The sequence below is a fragment of the Toxorhynchites rutilus genome, chromosome 2 (genome assembly GCF_029784135.1).
Source record: "Toxorhynchites rutilus septentrionalis strain SRP chromosome 2, ASM2978413v1, whole genome shotgun sequence".
NCBI classification, from domain to species: domain Eukaryota; kingdom Metazoa; phylum Arthropoda; class Insecta; order Diptera; family Culicidae; genus Toxorhynchites; species Toxorhynchites rutilus.
This window is the reverse complement of record NC_073745.1, coordinates 169,123,996-169,148,337: the sequence shown is the minus strand read 5'-3', so window position 1 is coordinate 169,148,337 and position 24,342 is coordinate 169,123,996. Positions and strand designations below refer to the sequence as shown.

At 41.8% G+C, this 24,342-nt stretch overlaps 2 protein-coding genes across 4 annotated transcripts in view; one reads left to right on the top strand and one right to left on the bottom strand.

The window, feature by feature from the left end:
• Positions 1-24,342, bottom strand: part of LOC129771292 (probable glutamine--tRNA ligase) — a 57,308-nt gene that overhangs the window by 25,850 nt on the left and 7,116 nt on the right. The window lies entirely within an intron of this gene.
• On the top strand, positions 17,872-19,788 carry LOC129771293 (uncharacterized). The gene is made up of 2 exons (XM_055774781.1): positions 17,872-18,553; positions 18,596-19,788. The coding sequence occupies exons 1-2, from the start codon at positions 17,882-17,884 to the stop codon at positions 19,538-19,540; spliced, it is 1,617 nt and encodes a 538-aa protein (XP_055630756.1). The 5' UTR covers positions 17,872-17,881; the 3' UTR covers positions 19,541-19,788.

Below are 24,342 nucleotides of genomic sequence, written 5' to 3'. Positions count from 1 at the left end.
AACAAGGCGTGATCGAAAGGCTTGGAGATTCAAGACGAATTGCAGAGAAACGTTTTCTTAATTTGGAGAAACGTTTCGCCGTCAACCCACAGCTTAAAAAGATGTACTGTGATTTCATTTCTGAATATCGTTCCATGGGTCACATGGTTGAAGTCAATGAAAGCGATATCAGTGACGTAGCATATTACATGCCGCATCATGCAGTGTTGCGGCCAGATTCTACAACAACGAAGCTACGTGTTGTTTTCGACGCGTCTTGTCGAACCACGTCAGGACTATCACTCAACGATGGCTTGATGGTTGGGCCAACTGTGCAGGACGATCTCATGTCACTAATTTCACGTTTTCGCATGCATCAGGTGGCTATAACGGCAGATATCGCCAAAATGTATAGGATGGTCAACGTACAGAAAGAAGACCATAGACTGCAAAGAATCCTCTGGAGACAAAATCCTGGTGAAATGCTACGAGCTTTCGAGCTCACCACCGTAACCGTACTCTCAATCGATGGAGAATCTTCGCATCCAATTGCTGCAAAAATTCTACGAAACGATTTTTACGTAGACGATCTAATCACGGGGGTAGACGAGCCTGAGGAAGGAAAGCGTTTGGTAATCGAAATGATTGATCTTCTCAACACCGCTGGGTTTATACTGAGAAAATGGAATTCAAATTGTGAAAGTGTTAAAACTGAAATTCCCGACGATCTTCGAGATGATCGAAGCTTGATTGCAATTGATGCATCATCCACCGTGAAAACTTTGGGTCTCACATGGGATCTGGTCAACGATTGTTTCACATTTTCAGTCCCATTGTGGAACGAATCTCCGATTATTACCAAGAGGATAGTTTTGTCTGACGCTTCGAAATTGTTTGACCCTTTAGGTCTCATTGGTCCTGTTATAGTGCAGGCAAAAATTTTTATGCAAAAATTGTGGACGATAGACAGTAATTGGGATGACCCGCTGTCGGAAGATCTCCAAGAGTACTGGAGCGAATACCGGAAAAATCTCACCTCATCAAAGACATTTTTCATTCCGCGTTGGAGCGGATTCAAACGCAATTGCGTCGACGTACAATGGCATGGCTTTTGTGACGCATCTGAGAAGGCGTACGGAGCATGCATCTATCTGAGATGTTCACAATTAGATGGTTCAATCACTATTCAACTGATGACTTCTAAGTCACGAGTAGCTCCTCTAGACGAGACCAGAAGGAAACGAAAGAAGCAATCGATTCCTCGACTGGAGCTATCATCTGCCCTTTTGCTCAGTCACCTTTTCGACAAAGTTCATCGTAACATTCCTGTCACAGAAAAGGCGTATTTCTGGACAGATTCCACAATTGTGAAATGCTGGTTGGCGTCTAGTCCATCGCGTTGGCAGGTGTTCGTCGCTAATAGGGTGTCAGAGATCCAACACCTGACAAAACATGGTGTATGGAATCACGTTCCGGGAACGGAAAATCCCGCTGACATTCTCTCTCGTGGGATAACTCCTCAGGAGCTGCAGAGACAACACAGCTGGTTCAATGGCCCAGCATGGCTGCATCAACATCCGATCAACTGGCCAAAAGAGGCACATTCAACGGTTGAATATTTTGATTCTGCGATTTTGGAAGAAAAAGTCAATGTGTCAATGGTTACACAGCATTCTTGCCGGAACGATATATTTTATCTACGATCTAGCTTCCCGAAACTGGTTCGTTTAATAGCTCTCATTCGCCGGTTTCGTCATAATGCTCAAGAAAGGCATCGCTATTGCCGAATTGGCGGACCGATAAATTCCAACGAGTATGAAATAACCATCGAACATCTTGTTAGATTATCACAGCAGGAATCTTTTCACCGTGAATATCTCAACTTAGCGAAGAACAAACAAGTGGAACATTCATCGAGAATTCGTTCCTTAAATCCACTGCTACAAGATGACATAATAAGAGTCGGGGGGCGTCTTAGACACGCCTCAGTGCCAGAAGATCGGAAGCATCCTATAATTCTGGACAATCACCATCCATTGTCTAAGTTGATCCTCGACTATTATCACATCAAGTTGTACCACGCAGGACAACAAATGCTTATCGCCAGTGTTAGAGAGAGATTTTGGATCACAAATATCCGAAAACTTGCTCGGAAGGTAATCCACAAGTGTGTGATTTGTTTTCGGGCCAAACCTCGAGCTACTGAACAACTGATGGGAGATCTTCCCCCAGAACGTGTCACTCCAGCTCCACCATTCCTCAGGGTAGGAGTGGACTATTGTGGCCCCTTTCATGTAACCTATCCCAATCGACGAGGAAGTCCAATGAAATGCTTTATATCGATTTTCGTCTGCCTCGTCACGAAGGCAGTTCATTTAGAGCTAGTAGCCGACTTGACCACCGAAGCGTTTTTAGCTGCTCTAAAGCGTTTCATCGCACGGCGCGGAAAACCCATTACTATGATGTGCGACAACGCGAAGAACTTCGTTGGGGCAAACCGTGAGCTCAAGGAGTTGAGAAATCTGTTTTACAAACAGCAATTTCAAAATTCGGTCGTCAAGGAAATGGCAGAAGATCGAATCGACTTCAAATTCATCCCAGCTCGATCTCCGAATTTCGGTGGGCTCTGGGAAGCTGCTGTCAAATTATTCAAGGGCGCTTTTAAAAGAACGATCGGCACAAGAGTTCTGCAGTACGACGAAATGCATACGGTGCTTACGCAAGTCGAGGCGATTTTAAACTCGAGACCATTAACTCCTTTAAGCAATGATCCGGGCGACTTAGAGGCCCTCACCCCAAGTCATTTTTTGGTGCAAAGACAACTAACAGCAGTTGCTGAACCTGACCTAGAATCTGTTCCAACCAATCGATTATCACTCTGGCAAAGAGCCCAAAACTACATCCAATTGGTGTGGAAAAAATGGACCACACTTTATCTGTCCGATCTTCATAATCGGACAAAGTGGACCAAGCAACGCAACAATATAGCTATTGGAACCATGGTCATTTTAATGGACGAAAGATTACCACCGCTAAAGTGGCCTCTTGGCCGTGTTACAGAAATATTTCGTGGATCTGATAACAACATTCGGGTCGTGACGATTCGCACACAAGGAGGAACATTCAAGAGAGCGATTTCCAAGGTGTGCGTCCTTCCCATTCGCGACAATATTAATTCAAGCGACGGAGGAAATTAATTCTGTCATCAAATATACATTCGTACAATCAAAAATTTATACACTTCACGAAACCGAGCCGATATAATGTTCCCTGACGTCTTGTCGAATAGATCCTGCTCCTAAGGTACACTACGCATGTTTTGGTGAAGGTCCCAGCTACAATTTCCATTGTGGAGTCCTGCTAACGTTCGATTAATTTGACCACTTGAAGGATGAAATTAACCATTACGTCATAGAAAAATTCAACGAATTTTCCGTGAAATCAAACTAATGTTTGTCATTTTGTACGAGATACATCTCGCCCATTAAGGAATTCGAACAGGAGGATTGATCACCCATCCAGCTTCGAATTCTACCAACCAAGAAGAAGATATCAAAGTTACCAGAAAGCAATACCAGAGAGTTATCACCGACCGTCGAAGCAGTACCGACTATCCGTCCACACTATCCACTAGATTCCTTTGCGATAGAAGACAACGAAGGAGCATCATCTCTGCCATAGACGGCGGAGCCGGGGGCCAGAGGGCCCCCGGTACAGGGAAGACTTTTTATTTTATTTTAATTCAGTTTGAAAAAGCCCTCTATTTTCTTTCCCAGCAATGATGTCGATCCACCCCAGCCAGGGTGGTTTGGAACGGTCCGTAGTCACGAGATACCAAACCACAGGAGCATCCACCATCCACCAGCGAAATCGAACGTACCAGCAGACGAGTTTACCTTACACCAGCCACCAGCCGATATAAGGAGAAGAGTTCCAATTCCGAGTACCACAGGAGTTATATGGCTCTCGCAGAGACACAGGAAACGCAGCATATCAAGGGCACCCAAACAGTACAACTGCAAATGCAGTTCCTCATCAGCAACATCGAGTTATATTGTATATGAATTTAAAAATGACAATGTTGAAATTGTATCATTAGTTAGAACCAAATAGTTATGAATCAGTTAGTTGAAATATGTTATCAATAGTTAGTTGAAATATGCGCTATTTCAAGGCGGGCGGTATGTTCACGCCAAAAAGGGAACTTCATGAACCACCCTACATTTTAAAGCTTATCGCCGTTATCTCTCACGCTTAGCTTGAGATGAAAGCTTTTCCATTGTCATACCATAACCGATCGTTCTGCTCTTGATCTAAATCCAGTCTAGATAAGAGAGAAAGTTGTAATATTTGTAACAATAGGCGAACAATTACTCAAGCCAGGTTCTACAGAGGATAGAAGCGACAGAATTAGTTAGTCTGGAATCTGCAATCGTATGAAATAGATCGATTTCCATAATTATCAGAAGATAAGATTTTTTGCCTGTGAATAAAATACAGTTCAAATCCATCAAAATTAAATCTTATGTGCGGATACACCTGCCAAAAATGAAAGATGGTTATGTATCAAATGTAAACGCATAGAAAGTGAGTTGCTTAGGCTCCAATCAAAGTCTGCAACTTCACTAGAGGATCTTATGAGAATTCACAGAGAATCGATACAAACTCTGGTAGAATCTTTCCAAAACGTTAAAACGGAAAACAAAGAAGAAGATCTCGATCTATCTAGATTAATGGTAAGACAATCTCTTTCAGATCTTCCAATATTTGACGGCTCACACAGAGTGTGGCCTAGATTTAAAATAACTTTTGAGGAAACCACCCTTCAAGGAAAATTTTCTGAATTAGAAAATATAAATCGCCTTCAAAAGCATCTAAAAGGAGATGCACTGAGGTTAGTAAGTGCGCTCTTAATAGATAAATCAAACGTTCCCAAAATAATGGAGAAATTAGAGATGCGTTTTGGTAACCCAGAAACAATATACTCAAATTTGTTGAAAGATGCGATAAATGTCAAGAACCCTCGTTTTCAGTCACCACAAACAGTCATTGATTTTGTCACGTCGATCGACTGCTTCGTAACAAACGTTAAAATGTTAAAACATGATGAATATCTAAATGATCCAAGATTGATTCGTGACTTGGTTGCAAAACTCCCAAAACCCCTACATTTTCAATGGATAAAATTCGTGTCAGATTCAAAGAGAGATAGAGTAGATATAGACCCATTCATACCAACATTAGAAGATTTTAATGACTGGTTGAAACCGCATGAAGAATTAGCTACAATGCTACTCTCGGAAAATAACGAGCGAAATACTAGAGTTGATCGTCTAAACTCCCTTGTTACAAGGCAAACGAATTCCAAACACAAGCGTCCGCTTAAGTGTTTCTTATGCAAACGTGATCACAAAACATCAGCATGTCCAGAATTTGAAAAAATTAATGTTCCTCAGAGATATGATTTCATTTATAAACATAAACTATGTTTAGCCTGCTGTAATTTCACGAACAATATGGCAAAGAACTGTAGGATAGCAAAGCCTTGTGGAGTTGATGGATGTAAATTCAAACACCATCCTCTATTGCACAGAAGTAGCGAAAAAGGCAAGGACAGTGTTCCTCAGGAGTTCGTCAATTGTCACGTGAATAAGGAGAAGAAAGTTTTGTATCAAATTATTCCGGTAACGCTAGACAACGGAAGTAAGAAGATTCAAACTTTCGCATTTATTGATCCAGGGTCGTCTGTGAGCTTAATTCACGATGACATTAAAACCAAACTAAGAATGAAGGGTCGGAATAATCCATTGACATTGATTTGGACTAATGGCGAAACTCAACAAGAATTAGACAGTGAAGAAGTTACTGTAGGTATATGCGGGAGCAATGATCAACATTTCTATTTGAAAAATCTGAGAACCGTATCAGATTTATCGCTTCCGTCTCAATCAATGTGTGTTGATGAATTGCAACAAAAATATGACCATTTAAAAGGTTTAGCCTTAAAAGGATATAATAACGCCAAACCAGAAATATTGTTGGGTCTCCCACACGCATATTTGATAAGCGGTAGTGAGGCGAGATCGGGTAGGTTCAATGAACCAGTTGCTCAGAGAACTAAGCTCGGATGGGTGCTATTTGGACAGACAAATGAATGTAAAACACAAAAAGAGCATGTACTCACCAATGACGAAATTGACTCATCAGATCTATTCAACAGACTGATGGAAGGTTACTTCAGTTTAGAAGACTTTGGAGCAAAAGCACCTGTGAAGGCATTGATGTCTAACGATGAGAAAAGAGCGATTGACATCATGAATAAAACTCTGACTTATCAAGAAGGAAGGTATGAAATCGGACTGTTGTGGAAACATGATAATGTACAGTTCCCAAATAGCTATCAATCAACCTTGAACAGACTTCACGGTCAGGAATCAAGGATGAGTAAAAATCCAGCCTTGAAAAAATGGTACGTGGACAAAATTAAAGAGTATGTAATCAAGGGATACGCAAGAAAACTCACTTCTAAAGAGCAACAGAAACACGATCCTGAAAACTTCTATCTACCACACTTTACAGTGGTAAACCCAAATAAATTCCCTATAAAACCACGACTTGTATTTGATGCTGCTGCAAAGGTTAAAGGAGAATCTCTAAACACAAAGCTATTATCAGGCCCAGACGCAACAACGTCGCTGCAAGGAGTTTTAATACGGTTTAGAGAGGGAAAATTTGCAATTGCTGGGGACATTCAAGAAATGTTCCATCAAGTAAAAATAAGAAAAGAGGATCAAAATGCTCAAAGGTTCTTATTTAGGGAGAATTTTGATACAGATCCCGAAGTATACGTGATGCAAGTAATGACGTTTGGAGCTACTTGCTCACCAGCTTGTGCACAATTCGTGAAGAATTCAAACGCAGAGAAATTTAGAGAGGCTCACCCACAAGCGGTAGAAGCTATACAAAACAACCATTACGTGGATGACTACCTAGATAGTTTCAATGACTCAAAAGACGCGTCAAAAATCGTAAACGAGGTTATTGCGATACATAAACATGGCCACTTTAACATTAGGAACTTTACATCCAATATCCAATAGCTAGAAAAAATTCCAATGGAAAATAGGACTGAAATTAAAAAAGAGTTGTTCGAAAAACGCGAGGAATCATACGAGAAAGTACTTGGAATATACTGGGATACAAAAGAAGATTGTATAAGCTACAAAGTAGAAATCCCTATTACTCAAGAATTTACTAAACGACGATTGCTCTCACAAAGCATGAGTGTTTATGACCCGCTAGGATTACTTTCGCATATAACAATTCAATCTAGAATCTTAATGCAAGAGCTTTGGAAAAGTGGAATTACATGGGATGAACCAATTAACTCAACCATGAAGGTTAAGTGGGAAAAATGGCATCAAAGACTCGAAGAAGCTAAATCGACCAAAATACCACGCTCATATAGTAAATTTTCTTACCCTAAGGAACGAGAGCTACATGTATTCGTAGATGCATCAGAGAATGCCTTCGCATCTGTAGTGTACCTTAAAAATATATATGAATCATGCACTGACATCAATATCGTAGCCGCGAAGGCAAGGGTAGCACCAACTAAAATTATTTCTGTACCACGGCTTGAATTACAAGCCGCGGTATTAGGAACTAGGTTGGTAAAGACGGTGAAAGACGAACTGCGCATATCAATAAAAAGAGTAGTTTTTTGGACAGATTCAAGAACAGTATTAGCGTGGATTAGCTCAGAACCACGCAAATATAAGCAGTTTGTTGCCTTAAGAATTGGAGAAATCTTAGAAACAACATATGTAAACCAATGGAAATGGGTAAATAGCAAAAATAATCCAGCTGATGAAGCTACGAAATATACAAAACATTACTCGATCTGGTTCTCTGGTCCCGAGTTCTTACATGCCAATGAGGAAAATTGGCCCAAGGAAGATGAAAAAATTGATACTTCCGAAGAAATTAGACCCATGTACCCTATCAAATCGAAAAAAATCAATGGTCTTGATAATATTCACATAAATTGGTGTTCGGAATTTACAAGGCTAAAGCGATCACTAGCCATTGTATTCAAATATATTGATTGGTTAAAATCAAAAGTGAGAAAAATTAAATTCAACAAAACCATCGAGAAAGTTGATTTGGATTATGCCGAACGCATCTTAATTCAAAAAGCGCAATGGGAGTCATATCCCAGCGAAATGGAACTACTACAGAAGGGAGAGAAAATCCACCAAAAAAGCGAGATAAGAACGCTCAATCCTGAGCTCTGCGCACACGGACTGATAAGATCAAGAGGACGCATTGAAAATGCTAACTGTCTACCTACTTCAGCTAGAACGCCTATCATACTGTCTTACAAACACTACGTAAGCACATTAATATTACGCCATTACCATGAGAAATATCGGCATAGAAAAAGCGAAACGGTGATAGCAGCCGTACGACAAAAGTTTTGGATCACAAACATAAGAGTCGCAATTAAAACCGTTAAAAGAAACTGTCAGTACTGTAAAAACATGTCCGCGAAACCTGTTCCCCCAATAATGTCAGTCCTACCACCATGTAGAGTTACGCCATATTGCAAACCATTTACGTTTACTGGAACAGACTATTTCGGCCATATTGCGTACCTATAGGCAGACGAGTAGAAAAACGCTGGGGATGCCTATTCACCTGTCTGACCATTAGAGCAGTGCATCTTGAACTAGCACAAGATATGAGCACAGACTCTTTCATTATATGCTTTCGAAATCTACAATATCGTAGAGGTAAAGTACAAGAATTATTTAGCGACAATGGAACTAATTTCATTGGAGTCAAAAACGAGTTCGACAGAATGCTTATAAAATTATCGAATGACGAAGTTAAATGGCACTTCAATCCTCCCGCTTCACCACATTTCGGCGGAGCGTGGGAAAGAATGGTAAAAGAAATAAAAAGTTTGCTGCCGCAAGGGCAAGGAACAATGCCAGAATATGAGCTCCGAACGGTTCTAACCGAAATAGAATTTCTTATCAACAATCGACCATTAACACATATTCCACTAGATATTGAGGATGACGAAGTTTTAACTCCCAATCATTTTTTGTTGGGATGCGCTGGTGAAGCGGTAGCTTCTATCGACGATGTCTCAAAGGCGGAGGCCACTCGGCAGCACTGGAAAAGAGCGCAATTAACTGTCAAAGGATATTGGGATCGATGGGTAAAGGAATACCTTCCAACATTAACTAAAAGAAACAAATGGTTGGAGAAAGTTAAACCTATGAAGGAAGGCGACATAGTTGTATTCGCCGATGAGGAGAAAAAAGGCAAATGGCATAAAGGCAAGGTGATTAAAACCGTTGTTAATACGGACGGACAAGTTAGATCCGCAACCGTAAAAACAATAAAAGGGGAATTTATTAGACCAGCTGTGAAATTAGCAGTATTAGAGGTGATTCGAAACGATACAGACCACACTAAGAGCTCGCCAGAAAATAATATTTTTTCATCGCCTCTCAACTTTGTTGGTGTAATACAAGCTGCACCAGAGAATAAGATGGAAGTGGGAGAACGAAAAAAGTTTCCGAACTGGGGAATAAGGAAAACAGCTGACGACAAACATGTAAAAGAACTTGCATCGAGTTTCAAGTCAAAACAAAATCAAAAACAGAAAGCTACAGGGAAAATGAGACCATATACTGGCTCAATACAAAACAAATTAGTAACTGCTTTAGCAGTTTTGGCATTAGTTAATTTAACAAGTGCCGTGAGCATTAAGCCTCTCGAAGGAGGAGGATTGATGTTCGACCATTTAGGATCCTGCCTAGTAAAGCGTGGAATCTGGAGGACGAACATCGTATCCAATATAGCACCTAATGACGATATATCCATGCTTGATTCAATTCATTCGAATTTAGCAGAAGCCTTGACATTTTTGGGAAACGTAACTAGAGACAAAACTTTAGCAGAAATAACTATGTCAATAGAACGACAATGTAATAACGCTAAACAAGAAATAACTCTTTTACGTCGACTAAAAAGAAGTAAAGGAATACTTGGTTTTCTGAAGGATTTACTATTCGGAAGTAATGACGTGGAAGACGAAGTACAATCTTTACGCATCCATGAAGAGCAGAAGCTTCATGAAATTTCACAGACGATGAGAACCCTAAATGAGAAAAGCAAAAATATGGGAGACGAATTAAGCAAGAGAATTTTTTAACCTTAATTTAGGAATGACAGCCTTGAAGGAAAAGTACTCGGAAGAAAAAATTAATAAATTTACAGAAAAGTTTTTTGAAACAACAATATTAGCTTCACGACTGATTGAAGGAATAACTCAAAAGTATAGAACATTAAAAACCCACCCCTTAACTAACGATGAAATGCAAAAAACAACTGAGAAAATCAGACGGCAGTTGCCGAGAGGATACACTATCCTTGGGGACCCGCTAGCAGTCAAATATGAACTTAAGAATGAAAATGGAACTATACACATAATAATGGAAAATGTTATTATCTTTAAGAACAATTTCGAACTCTTAAGAGTAATCTCGATTCCTGAGAATGGAAGTATTGTACAGATAGACCACCCTACTATAGCAATAAACGATAACGAAGAATTTTTCTACCCAAACGAAAATTTAGTAAAATTTAATAATAGTCATTATATAATAAATCAACCAGAATTTATTAGAACAATAGATTGTATAGCTGGCGCTGTATTCCATAAATCTACAAAGAACATGTGTATAACAAAAACACTACAGGAGCCATACGCAACGTTGATACAACTAAGCAAAGTTAATTCAATAGTGTATATAACCAGCCATTCTAAGACAATTATAATTCATTGCGATAATACAGTGATATCACCACCCTATAAGGTTGCGATTGTAGAATTATCCCCAGACTGTAAAATTCTAACTGAGAATAACGTTTTATACGCCCAAATATCAGGAAATGATACAAAATCAAAAATATTCTTCAAATCAATAGAAAAGCTTCCATATAATATTGTAAAATTAGACGCAGATGTAAAACTAAACAAAACAATCTCGAATGAAAATCCATATAAAAATTTGAACATAGAGGCATAAGCATCCCTGAAAATGATCTAATTCAAAGGAAGCATGTCTTTACATTCGGCGGTGCAATAAGCATCATATCGGTAATTATGATAATAGGAATTTTCATGTTTATAAAGAAAAAATCGAGAAGGAACAGACAACATAATGAAAATAACGAACCACCACGTTCTATTCTAGAAATGATAAGGCTAAATGGATTACGAGAAGAATCAACATCAAGAAATCCTCCTATGATTGTAAACCGCGATAGTTGTCTGTAATTGTAAATCTATGGGATATATTTACGGGGTCCGGAATGTCGCGGACAGATAGGCTACGAAATAAGTAAGACAAAATATACATTTTAAACAAGACCCCAGCTGAGCGAAGGAAAATGTGTAAGAGCAACGAATATTTAGATTGCGTCTGGTAAACAATTTAATGCACGCATCACTTAGGATGCATTTATTACCCTTTCCATCCCTAGCTGCGCGCTCGGCTAGATACGCCAGCAGAGTGTAATAAAATATAAGATGATGTTTGTTCAGGTTTATTTTTAGGGCGAAGGATGGAAAGGGCCAACTCGAAAATAAGATAGGCCCACGGTGACGACCACGTGGTCGTCGCGTGGAGATAATGTAGAAGATTGTCCATGTGGGTGATCTAAGAAAAATGGAACCGATGTGTATCGGTTTCATGAAAGAGAGAGGAGATATTCCTCATCTTTAGGTTAAGAATGTCTGTATATATATTGTACATATTTGGAAAATAAAGTGAGTCTTAAACCACGAACTCACGCGAAAAAGCGTAAAATTTTCTTTAATTGTCAGGAAAGAAATTTTCAATACCTGTTAGGATAATCAATTTAAAAAATAAACCAGTAATAATCAAGCAACTGGAACCGAAGATAACATCAGCTGAAAAGTACAATGTTATCGAATTTAAAAAACAAGAGAATAATATTGACAAAACACGAGCGGAAAAACTATTGGAAGAATTGAAACTTAGTCATCTATCTGGGGATGATGAAAAAACAATTAAGCAAATTTGTCTGAAGTACTCAGATATATTTTGTGTAAAGGGAGATAAACTTGGAACCACCAATGTTTATTGTCCTTCATTGACCACCAAACCCAATAGTCAACCAGCGTTTAGTAAACAATACAGACTACCAGTCTCACAGAAGAATGAAATCTGTCGACAAATTGACAAAATGTTAGAGGAAAAAATTATTGAAGAAGCCAAGTCAGAGTGGAACAGTCCATTATTGCTTTTACCAAAAAAATCAAGTGATGATACTAAGAAGTGGAGATTGGTGATTGATTATAGAAAAGTCAACACTAGTCTTCAAGATGATAAATTCCCTCTTCCAAACATTGAGGAGGTGATTGATTCACTAGCAGGTGCGCAATACTTTACTCATTTAGATCTGTCGCAAGGCTACTACCAATGTAACCTAAAGCCTGAAGACAGACACATTACTGCTTTTTCAACACCGTCGGGCCAATATCAGATGACCCGACTGCCGATGGGACTGAAAACCAGCCCATCCTCACAGCCATTGTTATATCGCAAGCGAGTAGACATAGATTTTTCTCCCGCTGCGAATAATCGTAGTTTATGTTTATTTTGTCTAACATTATATATAATTGTACGTGTAAATTTCACGGGGCACCACGCAGGCCGTGGAAGTGAGTTTTACCGTCGTTAGTTTGTGTCCGTACCGCCTGTTTATCCGCCGCGAATATCGTGTGTACCAGTAGTATTGTGAACAATTGTTTACGTTTGTTGAGTAGCTAGCGCTGGTGCGGTTACAGCGCCGTACACAAGTTTTTGGACATATCGTTTGTGTTATCCTGTTTGGTGTACAATTTGTAACACTTTTTAATTGTACAAAACAAATAATTTTCGTGCTGTTTGTGGACATAGAAGCCGTACCGGTTGTCGGGTAAGGGTCGGGCCTCCCCCGTAGTGCGTGATAACAAAAAACATTTTAGTGGTGTTTGGCAGTGATTGAGTATTCGCTGGGCCGCCGCCATGGCGGATGTCCCCGGCCCCGCACCCACGGTGTGGGGCCATAAAGGCGGTGGGAACTACCGCAATATTCAAGGCAGTTATTCGGGAGCAACGTTACCAGAACATATGGATCCGGATGGTGAACACGGTGAGCTTATTGTACTGCGCATTACTGGTGTTGGCGATGACGGTAAAGATAAGGACCTTCCCCCCGCACCTTTTCTCATTCGTAAATCTATTGAGAGCTGTGTTAAGAAAATCGAGGGCGCCTTCCCAGAGAGCAATGGTGCGGCTTACGCTCTCAAAGTTCGTAATAAAAAAAAAGCGGATGCTCTACTACAGCTGACACAATTATCTGATGGTACAAACGTCAAGGTCACCTACCACAAACACTTGAACAGCACCAAGTGTGTTGTCAGTTGCGCACAAACAATTAATATGTCGGAGGAGGACATTGTGGACTGCCTCAAAGACCAAAAAGTGACAGCGGCTAGAAGACTCAAACGACGGACCGGTCCAGACGCAGTAGAAAACACTCCTGCGTTAATCCTGACAGTGAATGGTACATGTACACCTGAATTCATCTACTTTGGCTATCTGCGAGTAAGAACGAGGCCGTATTACCCATCGCCCATGCAATGCTTTAAATGCTGGGCATTCGGTCACACAAAAATCAAGTGTAGACAAAATACGCCAACCTGTGGGAATTGTTCCGTTAACCATGCGATTCCGGCGGAAGGTCCCAAATGCCAGCAGCCCTCGTTCTGCAGCAGATGCAATTCCGCAGGTCACAATCTTGCTTCCCGTTCTTGTCCGGAATACCAGAAGGAGAATACAATACAAAAGCTTAAAGTGGACAGGGACGTCGATTACAAAATGGCAAGATTAATCTTTGAGGCAGAAAATGGTCGCTCGGTAAGCTATGCCCAAGCTGTCAGAGGAGACAGAGTACCCGACCACATACCAAATAAGGAGGCAGCCCCGGATCGAAAAACAAATGACCTGGTGAAAAAATAGAAGAAAAAGATCTTACTATCGCGAACATGGCCGCTTCAATGGAGTTACAACGTATCGAGGCGTTAAAAAACACGGAGATGATCAAGTCTCTGGTGGATAAAATCGATCAGATGGCCAATACACTAGCGGCCATGGAGCAACGATTGACCCAGAAGGACAAAATCATCACTCTGCAACAGAAGGAGATATCTAAAGCCAGGTCATTATTGCCCCAAACAAAAAGTGTCGAAACATCCGAGGTAATAAAAGTCACCCATTCCAGCCCTCCCTCCTTGTTAAACACCCCTACATCCTCCCGACTGGCCAAATCCACAAGCATATTACCACAAAACTCCAGCTTGGTCAATTCCTCTGACTCCGACATAGAATCCAACGAACTAGATGACACGCTTACGAGAACACCATCTCCGTCTACACCAGTACTTCTTACCGCCCAGTCTGGAGATCGAACTACAAATGCAACGCCCTCGAATAAAAGAAAACCTGAATCCCCGCTTATACAACCACCGAAGGACATCCGTCAGAGATCGTCAACAGTAGGCAAGCAACCCGCCTTGCCTCCATATAACCCTCGATCTAATCAGCGATCAGACTCTCCATACCCACCGCTGACTAGCGGTAAGGACCGTCAGCCCAAATAGTGTTTCGACCTCACCTGTCGCCAACCACTACTCCACCAATCAGCTCTCCGGTAGGGATAGTCGGGGCCCCGTAGATGCGGACGCTACAGCCCCACCGGAATCGACGGACAACCTCCGGCATCCCTCGCCGCGAACTGTCGCTGACTGAAGCAGCAGAGCCCCAGGTATGCAGGGCCCCAGCAGTGCGGACGTTACACCCCCACCGGAACTGCTGGACAACCTCTGCAGCCTGTGGACGAAGAAACAAACCAACGTCGATGAAGAACGAAACCCAGCGATATTTCCTGGTAGTCGAGGCCCCGTCAGTGCGGACGTTATACCCCCACCGGTACTGACGGTCTACCCCCGGCGCCAGGGAGATGCAGTATTTTACGATCCAGCTTTCGGGACGCACAAGGGTGGCAACACCTATTCCCCGACGAACTACGTGGGAATTGTACCTGAACTCGAGACGCACAAGGGTGGCAACACCTGTTCCCCGAAGGACCACGTGGGACCAGCACCAGAAATCGGGACGCACAAGGGCGGCAACGTCTATTCCCCGAAGGACTGCGTGGGAACTGCATCAGATCTCGGGACGCACAAGGGTGGAATCACTCGTTCCCCGATCGATCTCACTGGAGTTTCTTCTGCCGACATTGTGCAACTTCCGCTACCCTGTGCCATTATCACCGAAGTATCCACCGCCAAATCACAAAGTAGCGCAGAGGATTGCAGTGACGCCGAACCGTTTTTTCCCGCCGTCGGGTCAAGTGAACGAACGCTGGTTGAGAGTTCTACTCCCAGTCGCCGCGCACCGCTGTCTTGTTCGACAACACCGCGTATCGTTGCCACTGCGATCTTTCCAGCTGCCGACACAACACCATCCACAGTTAATATCCCAATCCGCCGAAGATCCGCTCGTCTCGCCGCCAGGGCTAAGCCGGCCGCCACAACCACTCCACTGGAAGCTCATGACAGGCCTGTTTCGCCTATACCAGCCGAAGCGAGGTCCGATGCCAATATCTATGATGCATGGAGACGTAGCCGAGGAGATTTCACGCAAGCTATGGCCGGGAGTTCCAGCTCCCCAACGAACCTCACCACCTTTCCTCGGCTGCTTCCGAGTGGAATGGCTGCCCAACCTGTTATCGTCGGTGGAGTTCCACCGGGAATCGTCACATTCAGTACCACTACACCTCTGATACCCCACCACACCGCCCATCACCAGGAAAGTATGTCCACCAACCTCGCTCTGCAATGGAACATCAATGGACTGTACAACAACTTGGGAGAACTGGAGATCCTTGACCGAGAGCTATGTCCGTCCGTCATCGCACTCCAAGAGATAAATCGAATTTCCACAACGAACATACAGAAAATTGTCGGGGGTAGATTCCACTGGTACACTAAGCGGGGCTCTGTTTTGCAACACTCCGTTGCTTTGGGTGTCCGGAGAAACATTCCCCATTTGCGAAAACAAATATCCACTGACCTGCCAATAATAGCAGTCCGAATCGAGGCCCCGATTCCGGTGACCATCATTTGTATATACCTGCCGTGTGGCGTAATCCCGGAACTACGACGGAAGCTGCTTGAAGCGGTAGCAGGCTTGGAGGACCCAAAAATCATCTTGGGGGACTTCAATGCTCATCACCGCAACTGGGGAATGCAAACACCAGACGTCAGAGGGAATATCATCGCCGACCTCTTGGGGGTGATGGAGCTCTCGGTCTTAAATGACGGCACTGACACTTTCCGTAGAGGAACGAGCCACACAGCCATTGATATTTCAGCAGCTAGTCTCAACTTGGTGGATAGGTTAGGGTGGAACAAAGCCGACGACCTTCATGGCAGCGATCATCACCCGATAACCATTAGCTTTAACGGCCCGCCGCCGCTCACTACTCGCAGACCAAGATGGATCTTCGAAAGAGCTGACTGGACAGCCTTTCAAACATCCTCCGACTTCTTGATATCTAGAGACAACCCAACCACCATTGCCACTTTCAACAAAACCATTATGGAGGCGGCCGAAGCCTCCATCCCAAGAACGAAAACCACTCCGGGGAAAAAAGCGCTGCATTAGTGGTCCGAGGACATCAAGTGGGAGGTCAAGAAGCGGAGAAAGTTTCTGCGTACGGCCAAACGACTACCAGTAGGAGACCCAATGAAGGAAGCTGCTATGAACAGGTATCGAGCGCAACACATCAGAGTACGGCGGTTAATCCGGAAGGCGAAGTTAGACAGTTGGACTGGTTTTCTGGAGTCTATCAACGAAAACCAGTCCTCTGCGGATCTTTGGCGCAGAGTAAATGCACTAAATGGGAAGAGAAGGCCATACAATCCCATTCTTCAAGTGTATGGTATAACCTTCAGCGATCCGGTAGATACTTCGAACACGCTCGGCGAATATTTCGCGGGATTGTCCTCGATCTCCGAATATGAGCCCGATTTCATCCGTCGACAGGGAGCGGGTATCACTTCGGTCAGCAACTTTGTGGTCCCTATGAGTCGTCCTAATAATCCTCTCAACCGGAACTTCACCATCGAGGAACTTTCTGTTGCCCTACGTTCCGCAAAAGGTGAGTCAACTGGCCCTGACGGTATCGGCTATAAGATGCTGAAACAGTTGTCTCAGCTCGGACAGTCCACCCTTCTCAGCATCTTTAACGACCTGTGGAATACACACGAATTTCCCGAGGGTTGGAGACACAGCCTAGTAATACCTAAGGTCGGTCAAAGCAGCAACAACGTGAAAGGCTACCGTCCAATTTCCTTAACCTCCTGTTCATCTAAGATCCTGGAAAGAATGGCGAATAGACGCCTGGTCACCTTTCTAACCGAAAATAGGAAATTGGACTATCGACAGTTCGCCTTCCGACCGGGTATGGGCACCAACAATTACTTCGCGACCCTCGGAGACGTGATAGCCGAAGCCAACAGGAACCGTCAGCACATGGAGATGGTAGCACTGGACCTAGAAAAGGCATACAACAGAACATGGATTCCGTTAGTGCTGAAAACTCTGGCAGATTGGGGCGTTGACGGGAAATTACTGCACTTCATCAAGAACTTCGCCACACGCCGAACCTTTGAGGTCAAAATTGGTAAGATCAGTTCCCGAGCTTTCGAGGAAACAGGAGTACCGTCACCCTCTTTCTCGTCGCCATGAATAGCCTGTTCCAGGTCCTGTCTGGGGGAGTCTTCGTGTTTGTCTACGCGGACGACATTCTTCTGATGGCAGTGGGTGACACCCATAGGATTCCACGCATCAGGATACAGGCAGCTACCAATGCCATCGGCCGGTGGGCGGCCGAGAGAGGATTTAGACTTTCAGCGCAGAAGAGCGGCCATATGGTGATTTGCAGCGATAGACATCAGGGTCCCAACTCCAGGGTCCAGCTATACAAAAACAACATTCCCCGCCGAAAAACGCTAAAGATCCTTGGAGTGTTTGTTGACCACAAACTTAACTTCCTCCGCCATTTCGAGGAAGTTAAGAAGAGCTGTGCCACCCGGATGAACCTTCTGAAAACCATTTCCAAACCGCACCGGAGCAACAACAGAAATATTCGGCTACGGGTGGCTAAAGCCATCATCAGCAGCCGCCTCACCTATGGCCTTGAACTGACGTGTTTGGCTGGAGACAAGCTCCCAAAATCTCTGGCACCGATCTACAACAAAGCACTACGGACTGTCTCCGGTCTCCTGCCATCAACACCAGCTGCCTCTGTCTGCGCCGAAATTGGAGAACCTCCTTTCGATCTGATCATAGACTCGGCGATCGTAGCCAGGACTGCCAGTTTCTTGTCGAAAACCAGCGGTAGAGGGGAGACCCACCTGACCGCCCTTAGCAACACGATCCTGCAGCGGGTGGCGCACGCCAACCTCCCCCCAGTGGCAAAACAATCCTGGTTTGGTGCGAACGACTGGAGGTTCCCAACTGTTCTCGTCGAGAACGGTATTAGGGACAACTTTCGAGCCAGGGTGAGCTCGATCGGTCTGCTAGAATATTTCAAGGCCATCATAGCAGAAAAATACCGTCTCCACGAGATCAGATACTCGGACGGCTCAAAAGGACCATCGGGAGTTGGATTTGGGGTAAGCGATAATAATAATAGTCTGATTTCCAGCAAGAAACTCGCGGACATCTGCCAGGTCTTCTCGGCCGAAGTGGCCGGCATCTTCGAGGCAACTACAACTTCATCTTCCAAGCCGTTGTTGGTCGTCTCCGACTCGGCAAGCGCCATTGATGCCATCGGTGCGACCAGGTCCAAACATCCATGGGTACAGGCCATCAGGAAGAACATATTGCCCGACACTGTGCTCATGTGGGTCCCCGGACACAACGGCATCGCAGGGAATGAAGCGGCCGACCAGTTTGCCGGAATTGGTCACACCAGACCGTTCTTCACTCGGGATGTGCCGCTTGACGATGTGAAGTTGTGGATCACCAACTCTTTCCGCACCTTTTGGACCGAAAGGTGGTTTGCAGAGAGGGGGCAGTTCCTCAGAAAAGTCAAGGGCACGATTGTCAGGTTTGACGATGTTAAAGGAATGAGAGAACAACGAATCCTGTCCAGATTGAGGACCGGTCACTGCTCGGTCTCACACGGATTCAATAGAGGACCCTTCCATCTACTCTGCGACCTCTGCCAAATCCACAACTCCGTCGAGCACTTCTTGTGTGGTTGCCCGAAATTCGATGATCTACGAAACCTACATGGAATCAGCGGGAGTGTAAGGGAAATCTTGAAGGACGATCCAGCAAGAGTAGCAGCACTTGTCTGCTACCTAAAAGATGCCGAACTATTTTTTAAGATCTAGCGTCTGAACAATGGATCAGTCAAGAAGATCCTTGTTCCTTCCCCTCCACGATGAAGGGGAATAAGAACACGCCGGCATCTTCAACGGCACGGCTTCCTCTCCACTGGCCTGGAGCCATGGTCCGAGGACATCCATGCCATCTGGTCCAACAAGCAAACAGCAAGTTCTTTGTTAAGTCATGTCTCGCAAAAGGATTTATATGTGTTAAATTTTTACGTCCAATTTTTATGTGATAATTTATGTGCAATCTGTTCCTAACGAAACCTTGCGGCAATGCCGTCGATAAAGAGGTGAACCAGCCCAGGAGGCTGAAAACCTCTGAAATAAAGAATAAAAAAAAACCAGCCCATCCTCTTTTTCACGATTGATGACCGTAGCGATGTCGGGACTTAATTTGGAAAGATGTTTAATCTACCTTGATGATATTATTGTGTTTGGTAAAACATTTGACGAACACAATGAAAATTTAATTTCTATATTTCAAAGACTTCGAGGAGTAAATTTGAAGCTTAATCCTTCTAGGTGTAATTTTTTGAAGCAAGAACTGCTTTATCTAGGACATTTTATTTCAAAAGAAGGTGTCCTTCCTGACCCTTCAAAAATTGAAACTATAAAAACTTGGAAAAGCCCTTCAAATGCTGACGAAGTTAAACGCTTCGTAGCATTCGCCAACTATTACAGGAAACACATTCGAAACTTTGCTGAAACGTGTATTCCATTAAACTTCCTTACGAGAAAAAACATTCCATTCAATTGGACTTCGGAATGAGAAACAGCATTCCAAAAATTAAAGGAACAATTTATAAACCCACCGGTGTTAGATTATCCAGATTTTAGCGAACGAAATATTTTTAAACTACATACTGACGCTTCAGGTTATGGTATAGGTGCAGTACTCAGTAACAATAATGACAAACCAATAGCCTTTGCAAGCAAGACGCTAAATAGCGCAGAAAAAAATTATTCAACTATAGAGAAGGAACTTTTGGCTGTGGTTTGGGCAGTCCGACATTTCCGTACCTATTTATATGGGCGAAAATTTGAATTGTACACAGACCACAGGCCTTTAGTGTACCTTTTTACATTAACTGACCCTTCAAGCAGGCTGACGAAGTTTCGTCTAGCTCTTGAAGAATACAATTTCGATGTCTATTACATAAAAGGTTGTGAGAACGTAGTAGCGGACGCGCTATCACGTATTTCAACAGCTGAATTGAAAGACATGAATACAAAATTAAGCCAAGATGCATTCATAACAACCCGAATGCAAGCTAGAAAAGAAAAATCGGAATCTTCCACAGGTGATGTGATCAATGGCCATGATACTTCACATGGAAAGAAAGCTCAAATTAAAATACAAAATAATGATTTTCAAGAGAACATAACGTGGATCCCTGAGAAAGAAGAAATAATTATTAAACCAACAGAATCCTTGGTATCGTTACGACGAACAATGGATAAACTTGGAGCAATATGCAAAATTCATAACGTCGACGAATTATACATAAAAATCAACAATGAATGTGCGCACAAATTCTATGAAAAAATAATAAATCATGATTTAATCAAAGGGATACCAAATATAATCAAAATCTCAAACAAGGTGAAAATTATAACGGACGAATTAACTAAAAAGTTGATCCTTAATGACTATCATTTGTTGCCAACCGCAGGACATGCAGGCATCAAAAGAACAATAAACACGATCAGACAAAAATACTACTGGAAAGGCATGAACCAAGATGTAGCGAAATTTGTTAAATCTTGTGTAAAATGTCAAAAATATAAATCAATCAACAAAGAGAAAATTCCTATGACAATTACTACAACAGCTGGCGCAGCGTTTGAAAAGATTTATTTAGACCTTGTTGGACCGTTGATTCCTTCAGTAGGTTATGAGTATATCTTGACAACGCAGTGCGAGTTGACAAAATTCATTACCGCTACTCCAATAAAGGACAAAGCAACTGAAACAGTAGCCTCAGCTTTCGTAAAAAGCGTCGTATTAAAATATGGCGTGCCAGAGAGGATTGCGACTGATAGAGGAACAGAGTTTATGTCGGAACTGTTCACATCAGTTGCAAAACTCCTGAATATTGAAAAACTAAATAGCACAGCATACCACCATGAATCAATAGGAGCATTAGAAAACTCACACAAAGCACTTGGAAATTTCTTAAGAATCCAGTGTGATAACAAGTTATTTTCATGGATAGACTGGGTACCATATTATGAATTTGCCTATAATAATACGGTTCATTCTACTACACAATTTACACCTTTCTATCTCGTGTATGGCCAACAGTCTAGAATGCCATCAAACCTTACAGACAACAAACCTGAACCTATTTATAACTTTGACGATTATAGTAAACGCATGAAACTACGACTACAAATATGTCACAACGAAGTAAAGGAAAGATTAATACGAGAAAAAACCGTCAGGACAGAACACATAAATGGAAACGCGAAAATAAGGAATCATAAACAAGGAGATTTAATCCTACTAAAAAATGAAACAGCAAGGAAATTGGATGAGAAATATTCTGGTCCATTTCAAGTATTGGAAGATTTAGATCCAAACATAAAAATTTTAATTCAAGGAAAACAAGATTTAGTGCATAAATGTAGAGTCAAACCATACATAGGACGTGTGGTGGATGTTTAGAAAATGACAACAATAACAATAATAATAATAATAATAATAATTATAATATGCCATAATTGTAATTCACCATAATAATTCATTGTAACACTCTATTTGAAACATTAAATGATCTTCAATTAAATATATTTATACAATATTAATTTTTAGCGTTAACAGTTCAATATCAATACAATATCAATGTAATCAATTACAATATCAATTAATAACAATTTATCATCAACTCAATTTATTATATTGCTTATAATACTACTATAAATAAGAAGAAGATTATAACAACTTTAAACTTGATTTAAAAATTAAACTATAGCATAATTTTTAAATTTTATAAGAAAGGGCGTGTGGTGGATGCCCGCCTTAACGATACATTCAAGGCGCGCGATCAGCAGAATTAGCAAGAGTCCAAAGTTCCGAGAACAGGCGATTGCGATTTATGCTGACTGCGGCAGAAAGTGTCACGTAGGCATCGCCGCATGCATGGTAGAATATGTCTGAGAGAGTTAATAAAATCATTCTTACACCTCAAATCATGGCGAGTAGTACATTGCTAATACCACGTCCCTCGATGTCTAAGCTGTACAAGTAGACATCAAATCACTTGCATCCGCACAATAGATCTAAAAGAGACCTGTTAAATTTTTTGGGTACAGGCATGAAACAAATTACAGGCAACCTCGATGAAAATGATTTAATCGAAATCAATAGTAATATACAAGAAATAAGACGAAGCAATACAGTGTTAGTTCAGGAAAATAATACAATAAAATTCAAATTTCCAAGATAGAATCAATAAAATTATACAACAACTAAATGAACAACAAAATACAATAACGAATAATCTTATTGCCGCCAGAGAGCGCAAAGATAGTAAGGAAAACGTAGTTATTTTAAGGGAATCCATAAAATTGGTAATGGGCCTAGACCAATTAAACGAACATCTAGAAAACATCGAGGAAGCCATACACTTTGCCAGAATAAAAATAATATCAAAAAATATTCTCTCTCCTGAAGAATTAAGTTTTGCAAGCAATAGGCTTAAAGCGGGAGGAGTAAGTAACACATACAACACAAATGTACGAATTCCTAGAACTCAATGTATTTTTCAACAACAGCCAACTAATTTTTGGTATACTAATACCCCATACGGAAAACAAAAAATATTCGAGTGTTTTGTTAGAGCCATTACCAATAAACAATAAGATAATGAAATTACCTGCAAAAAGAGCTATAGTCAATGAAAACCACATCTTCATCGCAACGAAATGTCCACTCATCGAGAAAACAACAATATGCAGCCATGAAAACTTGCTAAACTTCACAGATGACAAATGTTTCTCTATGTTACTAAAAGGATTATCTGGAGATTGTAATTTCGTAAGCCATAATTCCGTTTCTACCATAAAAGCTCTGACAAGCAACTTAATACTTGCCATACAAACCATAAACCTAAAGAAACAATCTACCTGTGGAATAGATAGCCGATCCCTTAACGGAACATTTCTCATAGAATACCGCAATTGTTCCATAATTATCAAAGTATCAGAATTCTCCAATATTGGAATTGTTCGTTGAGAGTTCGTACACTAGTAATTCCGATGGACGGCCTTGAGATAAAGGAAATCTCATTTGAACCAAATCTAGACATCAAAACGCTCAATATTACAAACAGAATTCAACTGAAAATGCTGGATAAACAGCATAGAATTCATAATTATACATCAATCAGCTTATCCAGCCTAAGTATGATCCTCGGCATCATAACACTTGTCTTCATCACGAGAAATAGAAAACTACAAATCAAAATACAACAAAACCATCAATCGCCCATAGATACTCCAAATGTCGAACATAAGTTTTTTTTTCGAATTGAGACGATTCTTCTTCAAAGGAGGAAGTAGTTGAGAACGACATTATCAAATCGCCTTCAACGGAAAACAGCTCAAAATGGCTAGAATCAATATCGCTGGAACAGCAAAAAGTAGCAGTCGCGCTAAGGGAAATTGAATCACCATCGCGCATAGAAGAAGCCATACAATTCCACCATTCATTAAATTAACCATGAGAACCAACGACATAAACAAAGCGTAAATCAATCAACACCGTTATCATCCCGCACAGCAGAAAGCAGAAACACCTG

Bases quoted from the DNA above. Each gene is read 5' to 3' on its own strand.
- LOC129771293 (XM_055774781.1), top strand. From the start codon at position 17,882: ATGAATAGCCTGTTCCAGGTCCTGTCTGGGGGAGTCTTCGTGTTTGTC. The intron at 18,554-18,595 runs CTGACCGCCCTT...CGGGTGGCGCAC, and splicing joins GCGGTAGAGGGGAGACCCAC to GCCAACCTCCCCCCAGTGGC.